Raw genomic sequence first — 17,818 nt, 5'->3', positions numbered from 1 at the left:
CCCCCCCCCCCGCCCCCCCATCTTAACCGACCTGTAGTCCTTCCTGTAGAGAAGACCCCGCCTGTCCGTGTTATAATTTCAGCCTCATGTAATCCAGTTCCCCCTAAATATTCTGTAGTTGAGGTAAAGCTTACAGGCTTCTCAGACGACGCTTAAAAAAATAAAATAAAATCCATTTTCCTCTGTAAGTTTAAATGAGTTTATTACACACTTGAGAGGACCAAACTGCTCTGCAAACCCAGTGTTACTGAGGTAAACCCAAGCCTGGCTGGGATTATATAACCCTGAAATATTCCTCTGACGAGCTGTCATCTGAGCAGCCTGTAACATTTCATTTCAGTCACATAAATAGTCATCATCCACTTTGGCTGTAGGAATTTGTTTGTAAAATAAGCTACTGTGTTGTTTTTCTAATTTATTTTTTTTTCCTTTTTCTAACCACAGCAACATGGAAACAATCAGGCAGTCAGAGTAGGAACACTATCGAGGACCAATCCGCCGACGCAGAAGCCGCCCAGCCCGCCGATGTCAGGGCGTGGCACGCTCGGGTAAGAGCTCCGTTTTTGGTCTCGGGTGAATTGAAAAGGTTCAAAGCGTCTCACTGATCGTTACCTCGAAGTTCGGGTGGTTGAATTTCCACTGAAATGAAACAATCTTTCGTCTTTGTTTGTTAATTCCTTTTTTTTTTTTTTTGGTTGTTTTTCCTGTTTTGTGGCTGCTGCAGACGCAACACGCCCTATAAGACCCTGGAGCCGGTGAAGCCCCCCACGGTGCCCAACGACTACATGACCAGCCCCGCCCGGCTGGGCAGCCAGCATGGCCAGCAGAACAGCCCGGGCCGTACGGCGTCGCTCAACCAGAGGCAACGCACGCACAGGTACACCAGGAGCGAGAAAAGGGAAAGGCTTTGTTTTAAAACCAGTGAAAGTGAGGCCAAAAAACGGCAGCCTCATGATTTTATTTTTGGTCATTTGTTTGTTTTCTTTCACATTATGTGTACCTAAATGGACCATCTGATTGGCTTTACTCATACAGTAACAGCACATTTTAATATTTATGTTTTCCTAAACGAAAATCAGCCATAAAACTGGTACTTTCTTGTGAATATTATGGCTTAATATAGTAAATAATGTACAGCTGAGATGAATTTAAATGAAATCAATCAGAGAAATCAATGTTTCAGTAAACACAGTCAGCTCTGTTCTTTTCAGAAACCTGTCAGGTTCATTCAGGTGTTAGGATGGATATATTTTTGCTTTTCAACACCTTTGCTTGCACATAAAAGCTGCCTTCTGTGCCATTTTTCGGAGCTGCTGTCGCCATTTTCTGTTGTGATCCAACGATCGGACAAAAAGCCTCATAAATATGTTTATTGGCTACATCCTACACGTGCAGTAGTTTAGACAATTCTTCAATTAAAAAAAAAAACGTTTCTTATAGAAGTGGACTCAAAGCTCCGCCTTGCAGCTGAAGGCTAAACATGTCGTCAGCGTTTCAGCGGCGTGCGGAACTCTGCCCCGCCTCTACATCTGATTTTAATCTCTTCATTCCGTCCGGCAGCTTAGAGCACTTTCACACCTCTTTTTATTCCTCCGCCGCCGCACTAAACCCTGCATTTGTCTGACGAGGCTCGGAGGGACTCTAACCCCGACCAGAACCACTCTGATATTAATATCTGTGAAAGCCTCTGATATAAAGTGCTCTTTGGAAAATAAATTTTTTTTTAAAAAAAAAAAGCAGCGTGGAAACCTCTTGAACGCTGCTTTCAGGGACTGGTCCACAGAAACGTTGCAGCAGAAAAACCGGAGGCACTTTTATCAAATTAGACTTCTGAGCGACCGACGTCGCCTCATTAGCTAAAAAGCCCGTTTTGCTGACAGCGACGCTAATAAATATCACACTTTCTTTTTCATCGTTCCTCCTCCTAACCAGGACCAGCTTCTTCTCTCTTGCTCGAAACAAATGAGCAGAACTTTGCAGCACAGTTGGGACCAAACTCCATCTAAGTCCATTTAAAAGCCCACTCCAGTCAAACCCACACACACACACACACACACACTTCTGCTGATATTACTATTTGATTAGCGTGGCGTGAAGTCGGCTGGGTTTATTCAGCTCGTCGGTCTCTGTCAACCTGAGCTGAGGTCTGAATTCAACCCAGGCTCCGTCTGTAGGGTATTATCTAATCTAGGAAGGAGTGCTTGGGGAACCAGCAGGCGTCCTTATTTGTAGAAACGCTGCTCGTTGCAAAAGGTTTAGGAGTAAATTTCTGCTTCGGCTACAAGAAATCGGAACAGAGCGGTGTTGTGAGGGCGTTCGGATGCAGCCCGATATAAAACAAGCCATTGATCCATCTGCTCCAGCGAACCTCGACCTCCCTCATACGCCACCCCGACGTTCCTAAATGATTTTTTTTAAACGAAAAATTCAAGCACAGCTGCTGTTGCAAACAAAACCCCTACGAAACACCCTCCGAAATCTTTAGTTCTTGTGCAAACGATCCAGGACGATGTCTGCAGGCTTGTGCTGAAATAAATGAGTTTAATTCACTCCCACAGGTTTACACAAGGACTGAGTTGAACAATAAAACCTCCTTTTTTCATGGTTTTAATTATACATCATATTAGTGAGCAAGTTAGGATGTATTAGTATGAATAATTAGAAGTTTGAAGATGTTTATGCTCTGTGTGTGCCTCTATAAGTGGCCAAGCTCTGAACTTAAAACTTATAAGCTAAGGCTTAAAATATCTTAAATCTAAAGGTTTTAAAGTTTAAAATGTGTTTATTCTCTGTAATGTTCTTTTTAATAAGAGTTTGATTCATTTTCAACATGGTTGCCATCATTTATTTGCATGACTTTTTTTAAAAGAAAGGAAGGAAAACAAAATTTTGACAGAAGAAAGAAATAAAAGTATAGATATCAGAACACCCTATAAGCACTTAGAAAACACGTAATCAGACAAGTAGATTCAGATTTCTTAGTTCATCAAGATAAACACAAATTAAGTAGCTTCTAAAAGGGTTTTATAAATTAATAAATGTAATTGGAACTAGAATAACTTTGACTACAAATAAACAGAAAGTTAATAAATATAACAAATAAGTTTGGCTCTTCCTTTAAAAGTTTTCAAAAGGTCTACTATAATGCTGTTGTGATATATTTGCTTAATAGTTAAATTTTATAAACCAAAACACAAGTTTGTTATTTATTTTTTTATTCAAAGTTATTAAAATCTTAAATCAAAAGTCCATTTAAAGAAGACATTTTGGGGCAGTTTCTGTTTCCAAAGAAGCTTCTTCTTTCAGCTGATTAAATGATAAAGCAGGGAGGAATTGTTTTAAAATCATTGCCTTTTTATGCTCTGTGCTAAAAGCGAACAACCGCAGCTAATCTTGATTCTAAATGAGAACCAGCTCTTGCATAATGAACTTATTTCTTATTCTTCTGTTTTATCCTTCAAGTTATTTAAGATTTCACAAACTTCTGACCTTTTGTCTCCTTCAAATGATAACTACATTAATAATGTGCACCTACAGGAGCATCTGGCTCCTTGGTTCTTAACTGTAAATTATTATTTTATCAGCTAACATATACTAGTCCTATAATATTTTAAGTTTATCGGAAAAAAGCAGCAGAAACGAAGGGCTTGGAATGACTGTTTTTGCTGCATTTTGAAATGACGAAAGCTGCGGAAGAGGTAATTAGGTTAAAGAGCGAAAGAGATGGATAAATCCAAATACGTGTGGACAGGAGGGGCTGAAGTGAGGGAGGGCACGATATTGTTTGGCCTTCATCCCCTGCAGGCGCTTTGCTCCGGCTGCCATCGTCATCGTCCTTCAGAGAGGGGTAACCCTGTTGTTTGTGCCTGAAGAGCCTGGGGGCTCAGACAGGAGAGGGAGGGGGGGTCATAGAGATCTGGGGGGAAGCGGGAGCGAGTGTGGGTTCAGCGGGGGGGGGGAGTCTTGGAGACGAACGAGGAATCTCCCTTGAGGCCGAAGGCGTGAGCGAAACGGGTCGGGAGACGGGGTCGCTAAGAGTCGGGGGGAGGGTCAATCGTCCCGCAGAGGGGAGGGGACCAAGGGCCGGGTCCAGTTTGAGAAGAGAGAGCGAGATAGCAGGGAGAGGGGGGTTTAGTTGGCCAGACCCCTGATTTCCAAGCCCCGAGGTCAAACCCAGGATGAAAACCGAGCCACTGCAGCGCCGACACACATACTCCCCTCACATGTCCCATATTCTAACATCAAATGCTCCAATAAATCCAACCCTTCACTTAAGTCTGAGACGAGGCTGTGAACTAGAAAAACTATGTCAGCTAATTCATCTGTTTGTACGTAAGGCTCCATCTCATTTCTTAGTGCTACCCCTAGGTGTCCTGTAAGCTTTTACAAGTCACAGGACATACTGGAACACACCACTCTAAACAATGCAGTAGCTGCAACAGTAAAGGGTCGTCATAGAGAACCATGACTCTGTTTTTGCAGTTTTTCTGCTTGTTTAACGGATGGCTCATATCTTGTGATGCGGGGTTCTGTGGAAAGGTTTTGAACAAATAATGTCCTGTAGATTATATATATCTTTAGCTCTTTGAGTGACGTCAGATGCTGCTTTTTGCTCTTGCAAATTACCATAGAATTCCTTATAAATGGTGGTAATATTTAGACTGACAGCAAAATATTGGCAACGTTTAGTTTGATCTATTCTGATGATGTGAAATAGCTACATCTTTAGGCAGCAGACATTTCAATGTCAGGCGGAGTGTTTTAATGTGTTACCTTTTAGTTATATTGTCATCCTTTCTTAACAAGCACAAGGAAACACGACTGGTAGGCTTTAATCTGCTCCATGGAGTGTGAACGGCTGCGTTTATGTGAAGTTTTTACCAAACAATAACAAGTTTTTGACACTTTTAATCAGTTCAGAATGGTTCATGTCTGCGTCACAGTGGTTCAGTAAATAGATTATAACCCCCCCCCTCTCTCCTATATTGATATGTATGGTTACAAAAAAGGACCACAGATGGGGTCGCACAAGAAAATGGGGTTTGGCCAAAGTGGCCTAAGTCTCATATTTAAAGTCATTTGTATGCAGAAAGCCTAATAATCCTGATAATTCCGTCCTGGAATATTAAACTTCCTCGTCTTCCCGGGCTGGGTGTGTCCACGCTGCAGATCACACACCGAACAAACTGAGCGAACGGATAAGTACGAGTAAACGCGCGTGGCTTTAAGTACGACGCACGTGTTGAGTCATTCCATAGTAAAAGTGAGAGAAGTGGGCGTGTTATTCAGAAACGCAGAGAAGTAGCGCCAGTGTTGACTGAGTGAGCAGGTCGCCCTGAATGAAGAGTCCTTTCCTCCTCTTCTCTCCCCTGTAGTGGTAGCAGCGGGGGCAGCAGCAGCAGGGAGAACAGCGGCAGCAGTGGAATTGGCATTCCCATCGCTGTGCCTACACCCTCCATCCCCAACTCTGGACCAGGTGAGCTTCACACCGACCAAAGTCCAAGCAGCTCTCTCCTCTTGCCGTTTATTGCCGTTAAGCAACAAAAAAGTCGCACCATACTTATTTTTCAAACTATAACATACATGTTTAGGCCTAGAGAGGCATTATTTGACACGGCGTGAATGAAAGATGTCTGCTGATAGTGGGACTGTACTACAAAAAGCCAATGTTTACCAGACGGGGATTATTGAGGCCCTTTGTGTTCGAGGCACAGCTGATTCTCTATTCAGCCGTGGAAATAGGCCAAGCTGCGTGAGGCCCACATCACACCGCATCACACCGCCACTTTGTCAAGTTATCTCAGCTTACAGAGAAAGTGTTCTGGATTTCGGCAGCACGTTCTAACGTCACTACCGGGATCAGGTCGGCAGCGTTCGCCGGTTGCCGTGGAAACACGTCGCCGAGCAGCGTGCTCCGTTTGGAGAAAAGTCAGAGCGAGGGCTTCTTATGTAACAGAGCCGAGACGCCGGAGGCGGCGACGCTCCGGCTCCGATTAACCCTGCCGCTCGTTTCAGTCCCACCCATGTTCGCGCCGCCGCCGCCTCCTCCTCCTCCTCCTCCACCACCTCCTCCTCCGATGCCTCCACCTGCTCCCTCCGCGGCGGGGCCGCCCCCACTATCGCCACCGCCGCCTCCACCACCACCTCCAACCATAGGTGAGACTCCTGGCCTCCAGGATGCGGCTCCTTGCTGGTGGTGGATCGTCGCTTTGCTTCTCCAGGAAGAGATTTTCAGAATAAGGGCGTGGGTGTCTGTCCGTACACACTGCAAGCAACGAGGATTTGATCATTTTTAAGAAACAAAACAGAAAAATCAGCTGACCTGTGTCTGATATTCTGTGTATTAATAACAGTAAAGAGGAAGTGAAGCGAAGTTAAACATTAATTGGCCTCAGATAATAAAAAAACACCTGAACCAAGGATTCCTGGTTCCTTTCATTTATTGAAGTTGCTTGCAGTGTGAAAGTTCTTGGGCTTTTCAGGTGACAGTTTGCTTTTTATGTCCTTTTTTTTTTTTTAATCTTGGTTGTGGTGATGGTGGTTTTGTCTCTCAGTTGATTTTTGCTCTAATAAAGAAGCTCAGTGTCACCAATGGGACGAAATATCCAAAATACCCGAGCCGAAAGCTAATCATCCCGTACAGAAATGTGACTTTGAGGCTTCTCTCGCACAGGTACAGTATGTGTGTTTCACCTAATTTCCTTTCTGACAAGGTGAGATTCTGGTTAAAGCTGCATCAGACAACTCAAAATGACACGCGCATGCATGCTTTTACTTCATTTTAGCTTTAATCATTAGTAAATACACCTGAATTTATACGAACGATGAGAAGAAATAAAAGAAAATAATGAGTTGTGGGCAATTTAAATGACTTTTTTAACATTCCAGCTACATAAGATGAGTCTTAAGTTGGTTATAACTTGTTAAAAAGAAGTGGCGACCGATCCAGGACTCTATTAGGCCCACAGATAATAACACACAAAAATTTTCTGCTTATTAGAGTCAGACTCAGGTGCTGCCTGATGCAGCTTTAATCATTTTGGGGTGTTGATTGTTAATTTGCTGAGTGATTTGGGGGTTTGTTTAGTTTCTGTGTGCGTTCCACGCCTGTAAGCTTTGGTTTGCGGGGTAAGAAGGTCACTTTAAACATGCAGGTTTGGACCTCTGAATATCGGCCATATTTACCTCCGCCGCCAACGGTCCGGACGTTCTTTTCAAAGCTGAACTTCCTCCGGTCCCACACTTTTTTTTTTCTCCCCCAGTCAGAGAGCTCTGTCTCCTGTGAGTTTCTTCCTCATCTAGGGATGTGAGGAGCAAATGCTGGAAGACTCGAGTGAAACTTATTCGCCTGTTTTCCTCAGTTTGTTGTGTTGCTGCTCTGTTTTTTTCCCCCCTCCATCCATCTTCTTCTCTTCTCAGTGATATTTAACCAGACGCCACATAAAATTAGCATCTGTTCCTGTTTAACAGTCAGTGATAACCCCCTTTATTTCCTCTGATTTTTCTTTATGCACGAGGTTTGGGGCTCTGATCAGTGTTTAAAAAGCTCTCAGGACCTTTTATAGTGTTGATGATTCATGTTTGGTATTTATTTATTTATTTCCCCCTTTCTCCTTCTCGTCTGTCTCACCTCCTCCCCGTCCCTCCCTCTCCCTGTCCTCCCCGTCCTTCCCGTCCTGTCTTTGGGTGTTTCTAGCGGTGGCCGCTGGGCCCGGACTGGGCCCCGCCCCCGTGTCCCAGTTTGGAACCATGTCGCGGCAGATTTCGCGGCACAACCCCTCCAACTCCTCCGTCTCTATGGTTTCGGCTACGGGCACCTACCGCCGGGCGCCGTCGGTCACTTCGCAGTTCTCCTTACAGCAGCAGCAGCAGCTACAGCAGCTACAGCAGCTACAGCCTCACGTTAACGGAGGCACTCCTGGTTATGGCCAGAACTCAAGTAAGGCCCTTGTGTTTCCTTTGAACCTGCTTTAAAGCTCCCGAAGCACAAAAAAACTCACGTGTAGCTAAAGGAAAGTAACTTCTGTAACCACAAATGATGTTATATTTACATGTGTGCCACTTGCTGAAAACCTGGTTTGCTTTCTTGCCACAATCAGTTTAAGGCTTTTTACTGTTTTTGTTGCACATTATCATGGAAAAGGTTTAATTCAAGCTGGCGTCTGTCACTATCATGAGCAATATTCACAGTTTTGGGTTTTAATTGCATTTTTATTAGGCTCTGACCCAACATCGAGGCATTACAGCGACCTCTATACGCAGATTACAAAGTAAGGGTGTCACATTTTAAGTCTCCCTTCCAGCATTTGACCTGTGGACAGACATTCACAGCTTCAAGGAGCGTTTCAGATGTAATTTTATTTTTTTGAAGTGCTGTTCTGTCGAGTTGTTATCGGTAATTTAAACCTACTTAAAAGAGCCTGAACATTCCCCTTCAGGGATGTTTGAGTTAAAAGACTTTTTTTTTTAAGTTGCTGGCTGGATTTCAGCTCCCACTGCTTGCGTCCAGATGCAGGGGATCCCACTCCAGCCTTAAATGAGCTCCTCGACACCCACGACCCGTATGCTTTCCCGGAAACAGTGCCCTCTTGTGGCGATATGCATACTTTTTTTTTTTTTTTTTGAAGAGTCAGATTGAGAATAAAGATAATCCACTGTTTATCTGCTGACCCCAGTGACCCGCAGATGAAATCTCATCACAGCGGCAGACCTCGCTGAACTCCTCCACCCGGGCTTACGTGACCCACGGGGTGGACGCAGCATTTCCAGCTCCAGCGTCGCCTTTCGTCCCTTTTTTCTGTACATTCCGATTGACTGATGGGCTCTGTCTCTTTTTTTTCTCTCTCTCTTTTTTTGTTTCTCTCGTTCACACTCCCTGCCTCGCTGTCTCCTCTTTCCGGGCTTTCAGTGTCTGTCGCGCCTCCTCCTCCTCCTCCCCCCATGCCCCAGCTGACTCCACAGATACCTCTGACTGGCTTTGTGGCCAGGATGCAGGAGAGCAGTAAGTGAAGAGGCCACACACCGTTAATTCCTCCTCCTCCCCCCGTCCGTGCCGAGAGCATCCAGCATGCTTTGTGCTTTGCACCCTCACGCTCAAACACCAGCTCCAGAATTGAAGTAGCTTTTAAATAAATGTGTCTGCTTTTGGACGGTTTGTTTTGTTTTACACCTGTAGTTCCTGGTTTTCTGAAGACAAGACTCTCTGCTGCCCTCTGCTGGTACAAACCCTGAAATGTTTGCAGTTATTTTTTAAAACCTAGATCTTTACAATGTAGTTGTAAATCTAAGCATCTCACAAACAAGATGTTATCCATATTTTCTTATTTTTTATCTTAAAAAGTAGTTTAAAAAACCAATTCGATAGCTCAGATCAGAAGCTAACTGTCGATTTTCCCCCCGATTGTCTTGTTGGATTGTTCACAAACGACCCAACGACGGGTTTTCTTGTGTACTTAACTGTCTCGAGAAAGAGTTAGACTCTAGACTGAAACACCCAGCAGTTTGTGGGAGGACATTTTCCAAGCTCGGCAGTGAAACGAACATCAGCGCGTTGAAATTTTCAGCACCGCACGATGTATTGAAAAAAGGCATTCCTGTCGCGTTATCAGTGAGTGCGTGTCAGGAATTTTATTTTCGCCCGTCAGACGGACCTTTGCTGCCGACTCAGGTGATGGGAGCTGATAATAATATCAAAGATTTGAGCCACGTTCGACCTTCCAGTGAGGAAAATGTTGCTGAATTTTGACACAAAGTGAACAATGAGAATTATTTTCTAGCCAGAATCCAAACCAGAAAAGAGTCTACAGAGGAAACTAAAGCTCTACAATATCTGATTTATGGTAAGGAGGGATTAAAATGACAGCTGCAGTAGCAAATAAAAACAGAGAGGGCGTAAAGAGTGAGCGTAAACCCACCTTCCTCTGCATGTTTGTTTTTTAATAATATTCCTGCATGATTCTGCCGCCGCCCTCCCAAAATTCATTAAATTAAGCTTTTTCTATTTTTTTCTAACTCCAGTTGTTTTGTTGTTGAGCAGTTGCAGACACTCCAACCCCGCCTCCCCCTCCGCCTCCAGACGACGTGCCCATGTTTGACGACTCCCCGCCGCCGCCGCCGCCCCCGGTGGACTACGAGGAGGAGGAGGACGCGACGGCGGTCGTACACTACAACGACCCGTACGCCGACAACGACCCGCAGTGGGCCCCCAAGAGCTACATGGAGAAAGGTCGGCGTCCGAAAAAAAAAAAAAAAGTTGTCGGCGCGAAAGCCCGCCCCCGTCCGTTCGTTTTTTTTTTCCTGACCAAACGCCTCCGTCCTCTCGCAGTGGTGGCCATCTACGACTACGCCAAGGACAAGGAGGACGAGCTGTCGTTCATGGAGGGCGCCATCATCTACGTGGTGAAGAAGAACGACGACGGCTGGTTCGAGGGCATGTGCAACGGCGTCACGGGCCTGTTCCCCGGCAACTACGTGGAGAGCATCATGCACTACGCCGAGTGAAGCCACTTCGCAGTAAAAGTACTATTTATTCAGTCATATCCGGCGAAATACTGACAGCAATACAACTCCTTAGACGCGTAGATCCCCCTTTTTTTTTTTCTTTGTTTTTTAAAGACGACATTCTCTCTTTCCCTCTTTCTCTCTCTCTGATTGCGAATAAAATGAAAATGACATCTATTGAGTTTATTTTGGTGTGACTAGGGATGCGTGGGTGACATGTAAACATATATATAGAATAATCTGCGCGCGTTCACACGGGCTGAAAGCAGCCGAGGGATGCGCGGCGCCTTCTCGCCCGAACGCCGATTTGAGAATTTAAAATCTTTCGCTCTGATGGAACCATTCGAAACGCCACTAAAAAGCACCTTCGGTTGGAAGTATTTGTACATAAGATGCGGGCCGCAGCCTCTCAGAGCTCCGTGACAGGAACGGTGACCGCTCCACACACACACATACACACACACACACAGACGGCTCGTTTTGTTTTGAAATACTGTAAACAAATCCTCCTGAAATTCAGTCTTGGCATAAAAGCATGCAGATATAATGTAATCTTAAAAGTTTTTTTTTCTTGCCTTTATGCTTCCATTATGTTGTAAATGTATTCACTTATTTTGTTTTTAAATCTGTCGAAATCACTGAACTTTTTTAAGTCAAACAAGCTTTTTTTTTTTCATGCTGTCAATTTTTAAATTAGAATTTAAAATGATAAAATCAGAAATGAGTTTGTGTTCCTTTTTTTCATGAATTTAAAACAAAAAAATGTTCCGCTTTATTATTATTATAATTTTTTTATTGTTCTTTTAAAGCGATGGCTGTGGGAGTGTGTTTCCGTCTGAAAATTAGTCTGGATTATAAGCTCACACAACACTAGTGGATTGCGTTTTTTCGTTTACTCGGTTGTCCATGACATTTTTATCCCCTTTTTATGTAATTTCTTTATCGTCCACGGGGTGGTGCTGTGGCACCCCCGGCGCCCCCACTTCCCGCGGCCTCCGAACGAGAGCGAAACAAGTGGCTGGTTTCGGGAAGCCCCGCCCACAAAACGGCGCAGCCTCAGGAAGTGAACGACGGGGAAAACGGCCCGATCGAACAGCTGATTGGTCGAGATGTCGGCACGGCAGCTTGACTTGCATTTTAGCAGATTCTTCTGTCTAAACTTTAAACCACATACAGTGCTGTGCAAAAGTCTTGAATCTGTCTGAGGTGTGGATTAATAGTTCTGTTAAACTCCACCTGACCATGTTCAGAGGATTTTATGCATATATTGTTTTCTGTTAAGCCATTTCAAATCATTTATACAAAAAAAGCCTCCTAAACTCATAGGATAAGTCAGTATTGTCGACACAGAACAGACAACTTAACAAAAAAACATTTTAAATTAGATACTAAGACTTTCTACCTTATAATATTAGCTGAATATTCAAGAACGTTTGAGACATAAAACAGTGTTTTAGCACCGAGGAGGAAATGATCCCAAAGCTGTCCAACCGTGATCCTCGAGTGCCACCGTCCTGCATGTTTTACTTGTTTCTCTGCTCCAACACACCTGATTTGAATCAATGGGTGATTAACAGGCTTCTGCAGAACATGAAGAGGTGATTCAACCTCTGAATCAGGTGTGTTGGAGCAGAGAAACAAAAAAAAAACATAAAGGATGGTGGCCCCCGAAGACTGGATCTTGTTTCTTTAAAGTCCGGACTTTGACACGCAGTGGATAGGCCCTACTCTTCCTCCACTTGTCCCGTTTTCCTCAGTTCAGAAACAGGAAGTGGACAGGAGGTTCAGAGAGCCTGAAGGTTACAAGAAAGTTCAGCTCCTTGGAAGCGGAACGTAGACGAAATGAGGGGTTTCTGCACAGTCCTGTACGTGTGAATTTCTTTTTTAAAAAGCCGCTTTCTTGTCCTTTTTTGTATTTGACCAGTATTTTAAATCTGTTCATGTCATTTTATTAAAAGAAAAAGAAAAATGGAGGCTGACTATTAGACATCAGCTGTTACTTTTCACCTAACTCACACAGTCCTCGCCGTGTGACAGTTCAGACGTAACACCAACGAACAACTAATACCTCCTCGGGCTCGGAGCAACAACGATCGCGTCAGTGGGGCGGCTCAGGACGTAACGTGGCTTTTGGACACGTCCCGAACATCTGGATTACCTACAGCTGATGCCTTGATTTGTTTTTATTTTTCATTCCCCCCCAGTTATTTCTCAAATCTGCTCAATTTCACGAGCACTCGTACAGAACCCCACCTGTCTCTGCTCGTTATTTGTATATACAATGTGTTGATTGAGAAAATTAATGTACAGTCTTTTATAATAAACAAATCTACTTACATGTGTCATTATTTAGGAAATAAAGCTGGAAAGACATGAGTTGAGTAAAAAAAAAAAAAAAAAAAAACGGTGTTCGGCAGATCTTTATTGAGCGCACAGTCACTGACGATGTTAAGGCCTTGGTTGTTACAAGACACGACAGAGGTAAACCTCAAAATAAAAATAAAAAGACACGACTGTTTGGCCTTTTGACGAGTGGACGGATCTCTGAGGACCAATCCGGACGAACTCAAGTGTGGAATTACAGGGTTTTTTTCGCGACGGCACCGCAGCTCGGAAGTAACTTGTAACAAAGTGCTTTTCCTGGCGGCGGGGCCGATCCGATAAGAGAGTGTGACGGTTACAGTACTGCATGGCGTGAGGGGTTTACGGTTGATGTTTACGGCGCCGTTTCTTTCTTTAAGATGGTATTTTACACCGAAGCGTGACCTCGATTCAATGTTACCAACTGGAAACTTGTAATCTGCACAATAAAAAAAACAAAAAACACGATAAAGTTCAGACACGCCCAGCAAATCAACTCTGTGGCACGAGTTCCAGCACCAGGGGAGCGCCGTGGTGTGTTCGCGCGCAGCAGGGCAGGTAGCTGCCTGAAGACAAGGCGGGCCGTGGAGCTTTCATTTGTTCCTGCTGAGGACGATCTGCGTGAGCCTGATGAGGGCGTCCCTCTCGTGGGACGGCCGCAGCAGGCTGATCTGCCTGATGGCTTCTTCACAGTAGCGCCGGGCCAAGAACGTGGTCTGCTGCACGCCATCGCTCTGAAACACAAACCACAGCGCCTTGGTTTTTTGGGGGGGGGGGTTTGCCCTGAAAACAAAAAGTCTGCATGCTGACTGATGGAAACGCATCTCTACTTTAAGACCAGGCTGCTTCGGAGGGAAACAAAAACAATTCTCCAATATGGCTGCAAAGACTGAAACGTCCATGTTCTGCTTTGCTGATTTTCTATGCTTATCTATTATTTTTGGTTCAGGTCACTAACAGCGTATCAGGATCATATCGACCCTAATAAAAAAAAAATAATTAAAAAAATTACATTTTCACACTGATAAGAGGAAAAAACTAAATTCCTTTCTGTGACACAAAAAGTCAACGGGACAAACTACGCCACACATCTTTCTTTAAAAGGACGGGGTTAAAAGTAATTTCACTAAATAAATTTACTTTTTCTTGTTAAGATCAGTTGTTTAAAAACAAACCAACATATGATTGGATCAAAACTGCTTTTAGGAGGAAAAAAAAAAAAAAACACTGAAAGTTGCTGATTGTCATTTCAGTTACTGTTGATCGAATTGCTCCACTGTCCAAAACATTTCAATAAATAAACTCTGACGGAGTTTCTCATGCACTTTTATAGGTTCTTAAGGCAGCACTGAGTTATACCAGAGGGTAGAATGGCCTGCTCTGACTACCAGGAGGCTCAGTCATTCCTATACATTTATATACAAGGCTTTATTTATATTTATGCTCTAATGGGACAGAGGTGTTGGTTCTTTGCCCGGACTGAACAGAGTAAAAAAAAAAGCTTATGTCCGTTCTGCTCCTTCGATATAACAGTCGTAAAGACGGAGCAGACTTTGTGACTTCTTATTTCATTGAACGCTTTTAAATCAAAGGTAAAAACTCCTTATCATGTCCTGGTTATTCTTAATTAGTTAGGTTTGTTTTTAATCTTGTTGAACCAACTGATGTCCAGGTCTCCCTTAAAAAAAAAAAAAAGAGGTTTTTAATCTCAACGGGACCCTTTCCTGGTTAAATAAAACTTTAAAATAATCGTTTTTGTATCATAAAAGACTTTTGCTACCTATTTAGATCTTACATTAGGTAGATATAGGATTTCAGAAGTTAAAACTTGTAGTTTTCGTCGTACCTGAAGGACGTACTGCCAGGCTCGGTCGACATCTCCTCTGGAGCTGAAACGTCTCATAATCATTGCATGAAGCTCAGGAAACTGGAGGGGGAGGGGGGGAGAAACACAGTAAAACACATTGTTTGTTCTGGATGGGTTTAATGTTGATGGAAGGGGGTCTTTGCACCTGCTGACAAGCGAACAGAACCGGTCCAGTGGCCAAACCCAGCTTCAGATCAGCAGCTGTAGGTTTCCCCAGCTGATCAGCTCCCGATGTGAAGTCCAAAACATCATCCACCAGCTACAAAATAAGAGAAAAATGATTGTGAGCATCGTGACGACACAACAGGAAGATGAAAACGTAATAATGTTGCAACTGACGCCACCACAATCAGCCGTTGTAGAAACGACATCGGGAGCTACCTGGAAGGCGATGCCCACGTTTCTCCCGTACTGGTAGGCTATTTCGTGCACGTCCGGGTCCGAGCTGACCAGAATGGACACCTTTCAAGCAGAGGGAGACGCGGCAGTCAACAAAAAAAGGCGACGTGCGCGGGGAGCGAGGCTCCGCCCCTCGGCCGAGCCCGTTGGTGCGGAAGCGGAACGTACATACTGCTTTACAGCTGTGCGCCATGAGGCTCGCCGTCTTCTTGAAGGTTTTGTCGAGGTAGTGTTTGAAGCGCTCGTTCTCGTTCTCTTTGGAGCCCAGCTGCATGAATTCACCTGGAGGGACGAGCCTTGGAGTCACTGAACCTTCCTCGGACGAGGTCGGCTTATTAACCCCCCAGCGTGCAGAAGTTGGGAGTGTTTCGTTCTTTACCTCGCACCAGGTCCTCTATCGCCTGGGAGAGCACTTTCACCACGGTGCTGTCGCCGACACGAGCCAAGGCCGTCGTGGCAGCTGAGAGTATGAAGTCTCCAGCCAAAATAGCCTGAAAGACACGACACATTGTGTGTGTGTGTGTGTTTGTGTGTGTGTGAGAGAGAGAGACGGCTAGCAAGACCACCTGTACGCTCACAACCCATTCATCCTCTATACGTTCTTAATCTGTTAAATAAACAAGGCACGGTAAAAGCATTTTATAACCTACATTTAAAAGAATCTGCGTGAAATAAGCTCCATTTTGATACCAACATGGTCATCCATGTGTAAAAATTACGAATAATTAAAATCCTAAAAGATTGCGAGGATTTACAGCTGATTCCGAGCGGGAGCTGGAGCTTCCGGCTGCTTTGCTCGCGAAGGAATAATCTGAAAACTTGCAGCCAATCAGAGCGATCCCTCAGCTTCAGGCTGGCGAACAGAAGGTGCTGCCAGTTTAAGATATGCATTAATTTAGATCCATTCTGATGATCTTTTTTTGGACAATAAATCGGTAACCAGTAGACCGATTTTAAAAACTCAAACTGTGTTGGATTTGTCTTTAAAAGATCCATCTAATGGTGGCAAACCACGTTGTGTTTGGTGAGGTTACAGAGGTCAGGTGAGGCGTAGAGGAAGTCGCACCTTCTTCTGGCCCCACACGTCGTTGATGGATCTCTTCCCCCTTCGCTCGTCTGAGCTGTCGATCACGTCGTCGTGCACCAAGCTGGCCGTGTGAATCATCTCCGAGATCATGGCTATCGTCCTCTGCCCTGGGAGCAAATCTCTGCCGAGGACAGGAAATGAAAGCTTTTTTTTTTGTGTCACATGACTGTTTATTGATGTACGCAGCCTGAGTGTTGTGTTCGGTTTTACAGCTAAGTCTGTTAAAATGTAACTTTCTTCTTATTTTGTTTTTTTTACCCAGCCTTGTTGCTGTGGATGTTAAGGGCCCGGGACATCAGGATGACTATAATTGGTCGAATGGCCTTGCCTTTGCCGTCAAAATAGTAGTCGCACAGATGCTTCAGTTCTTTCGTAGACACAAACAGCTCCTGAGAGACAAAATGAAAAAAAAAAGGGACGGTTTTACTGCAGCCACAGCAAGTCGTCGTCTTCAAAACAGCCCCCCCCCCCCGTCATCTCGGCAACTCGCCTTTTTGATGTCGTCATACAAGCTGCTCAAGTCCTTCTGGGCTAACGTGAAGGGGTCTTCGGGCCTGGCGTCGCTGTGCGTCGCCCTGCAGCTGCAGCGAGGGGCGCGTCTGCGGCGAGGCAAAACACACAGAGTCAGGGTCTGCACCTCACAACAACAACAACCAAACGACAGCTGGGACACAGCACGAGCTCACCTGAGTCCAGACGAACTTAGGTGGAAGGCTTTGGAGTGGGTCTGTGGCGAGAACGACGGCCTCCTCTGAAAGATTAAAAAGACACAAAGCTGAGTTCCAAACTGACAACAATACCATCGATTATATATATTTGAGCGAGCCATTAAATCAGACTGAGACTTTTTTTTTTTTTATAGAACTCGCATGTGGAATGGGAGCTTTACCCACAAAAATATTTAAAAAGCGATCTACAATGACAATGTTACAGAAGGTGAGGTTTAGTTGACTTTAATGAGTATTTCAGATTGTAGTTCAACACACCTGATTTAAATTCCTGTCCTTTTGTCATTTTCCCCCAAAAATTTTAATTTTATTTGACAATTGGTGTGTGTGTTTCTGTGTCAAATAAATGAATGAAAAGTTGACTGAGCTCTAATAATAAACAAATGGACATCTTAAGTCTAAGACAGAGTAAAGGCTGTGTGGGTTTTAACCTTGATGAATGGAGTTTTAACCTGCAAGAAGTCACTAATCATTGAAAATGTTCTTATATAAACTGATAAAACACGTAATTAAATTAAAATGTAATGTGTAAGCCACGAGATACAAACAACACAGATTTAAAAAACAACAAAAAGAAGCAGTAATCGGGGGGTTCGGACCACCACTAGCCGGGTGTCAGTTCGGCGGTGTGTTTGACCTTCCAGGGGTTTGACAGAACTTCCGGTTCGGTGCGCCACTCACCTCGTCCCCCGCTCCGGAGCTCCAGGACGCCCGGCCCAAAGGGCACGCGGAGGAGGACGCGGGCCCGCCGCTGAAACACCGCAGAGTCTCGGACAAAGTCGTGGTCGCACCACCGATAGCCCACCTCCTGCAGAGCCTCCACCACGGCCCCGCCATGTTTCCAGGCGGCGTGCATCAGGACCGCCCATATATGTG

At 44.5% G+C, this 17,818-nt stretch overlaps 2 protein-coding genes across 9 annotated transcripts in view; one reads left to right on the top strand and one right to left on the bottom strand.

The window, feature by feature from the left end:
- abi1a (abl-interactor 1a) overlaps positions 1-12,904 on the top strand; it is a 42,372-nt gene extending 29,468 nt beyond the window's left edge. For 2 of the 8 annotated variants that reach the window (XM_017406559.3, XM_017406560.3), the window contains 8 exons: positions 445-548; positions 725-877; positions 5,376-5,476; positions 6,016-6,156; positions 7,697-7,939; positions 8,909-9,001; positions 10,037-10,225; positions 10,325-12,904. In XM_017406559.3, the coding sequence (XP_017262048.1) occupies positions 445-548; positions 725-877; positions 5,376-5,476; positions 6,016-6,156; positions 7,697-7,939; positions 8,909-9,001; positions 10,037-10,225; positions 10,325-10,500 (1,200 nt within the window). In that variant the 3' untranslated portion in view covers positions 10,501-12,904. The remainder of the gene's footprint in view (positions 1-444; positions 549-724; positions 878-5,375; positions 5,477-6,015; positions 6,157-7,696; positions 7,940-8,908; positions 9,002-10,036; positions 10,226-10,324) is intronic. The other 6 variants (XM_017406562.3, XM_017406563.3, XM_017406564.3 and 3 more) reach the window with 4 other exon arrangements.
- pdss1 (prenyl (decaprenyl) diphosphate synthase, subunit 1) lies at positions 12,903-17,818 on the bottom strand. The gene is made up of 11 exons (XM_017406568.3): positions 17,624-17,818; positions 16,901-16,965; positions 16,705-16,813; positions 16,473-16,603; positions 16,194-16,335; positions 15,507-15,618; positions 15,300-15,409; positions 15,110-15,190; positions 14,874-14,987; positions 14,708-14,788; positions 12,903-13,595 (listed from the first exon to the last, which is right to left on the bottom strand). Exons 1-11 carry the CDS (start codon positions 17,777-17,779, stop codon positions 13,455-13,457), a joined length of 1,242 nt encoding a protein of 413 aa, XP_017262057.1. The 5' UTR covers positions 17,780-17,818; the 3' UTR covers positions 12,903-13,454.

This window comes from Kryptolebias marmoratus, linkage group LG21, assembly GCF_001649575.2.
Source record: "Kryptolebias marmoratus isolate JLee-2015 linkage group LG21, ASM164957v2, whole genome shotgun sequence".
In the NCBI taxonomy this organism is placed as follows: domain Eukaryota; kingdom Metazoa; phylum Chordata; class Actinopteri; order Cyprinodontiformes; family Rivulidae; genus Kryptolebias; species Kryptolebias marmoratus.
This window is presented reverse-complemented; position numbering and strand designations above follow the sequence as displayed.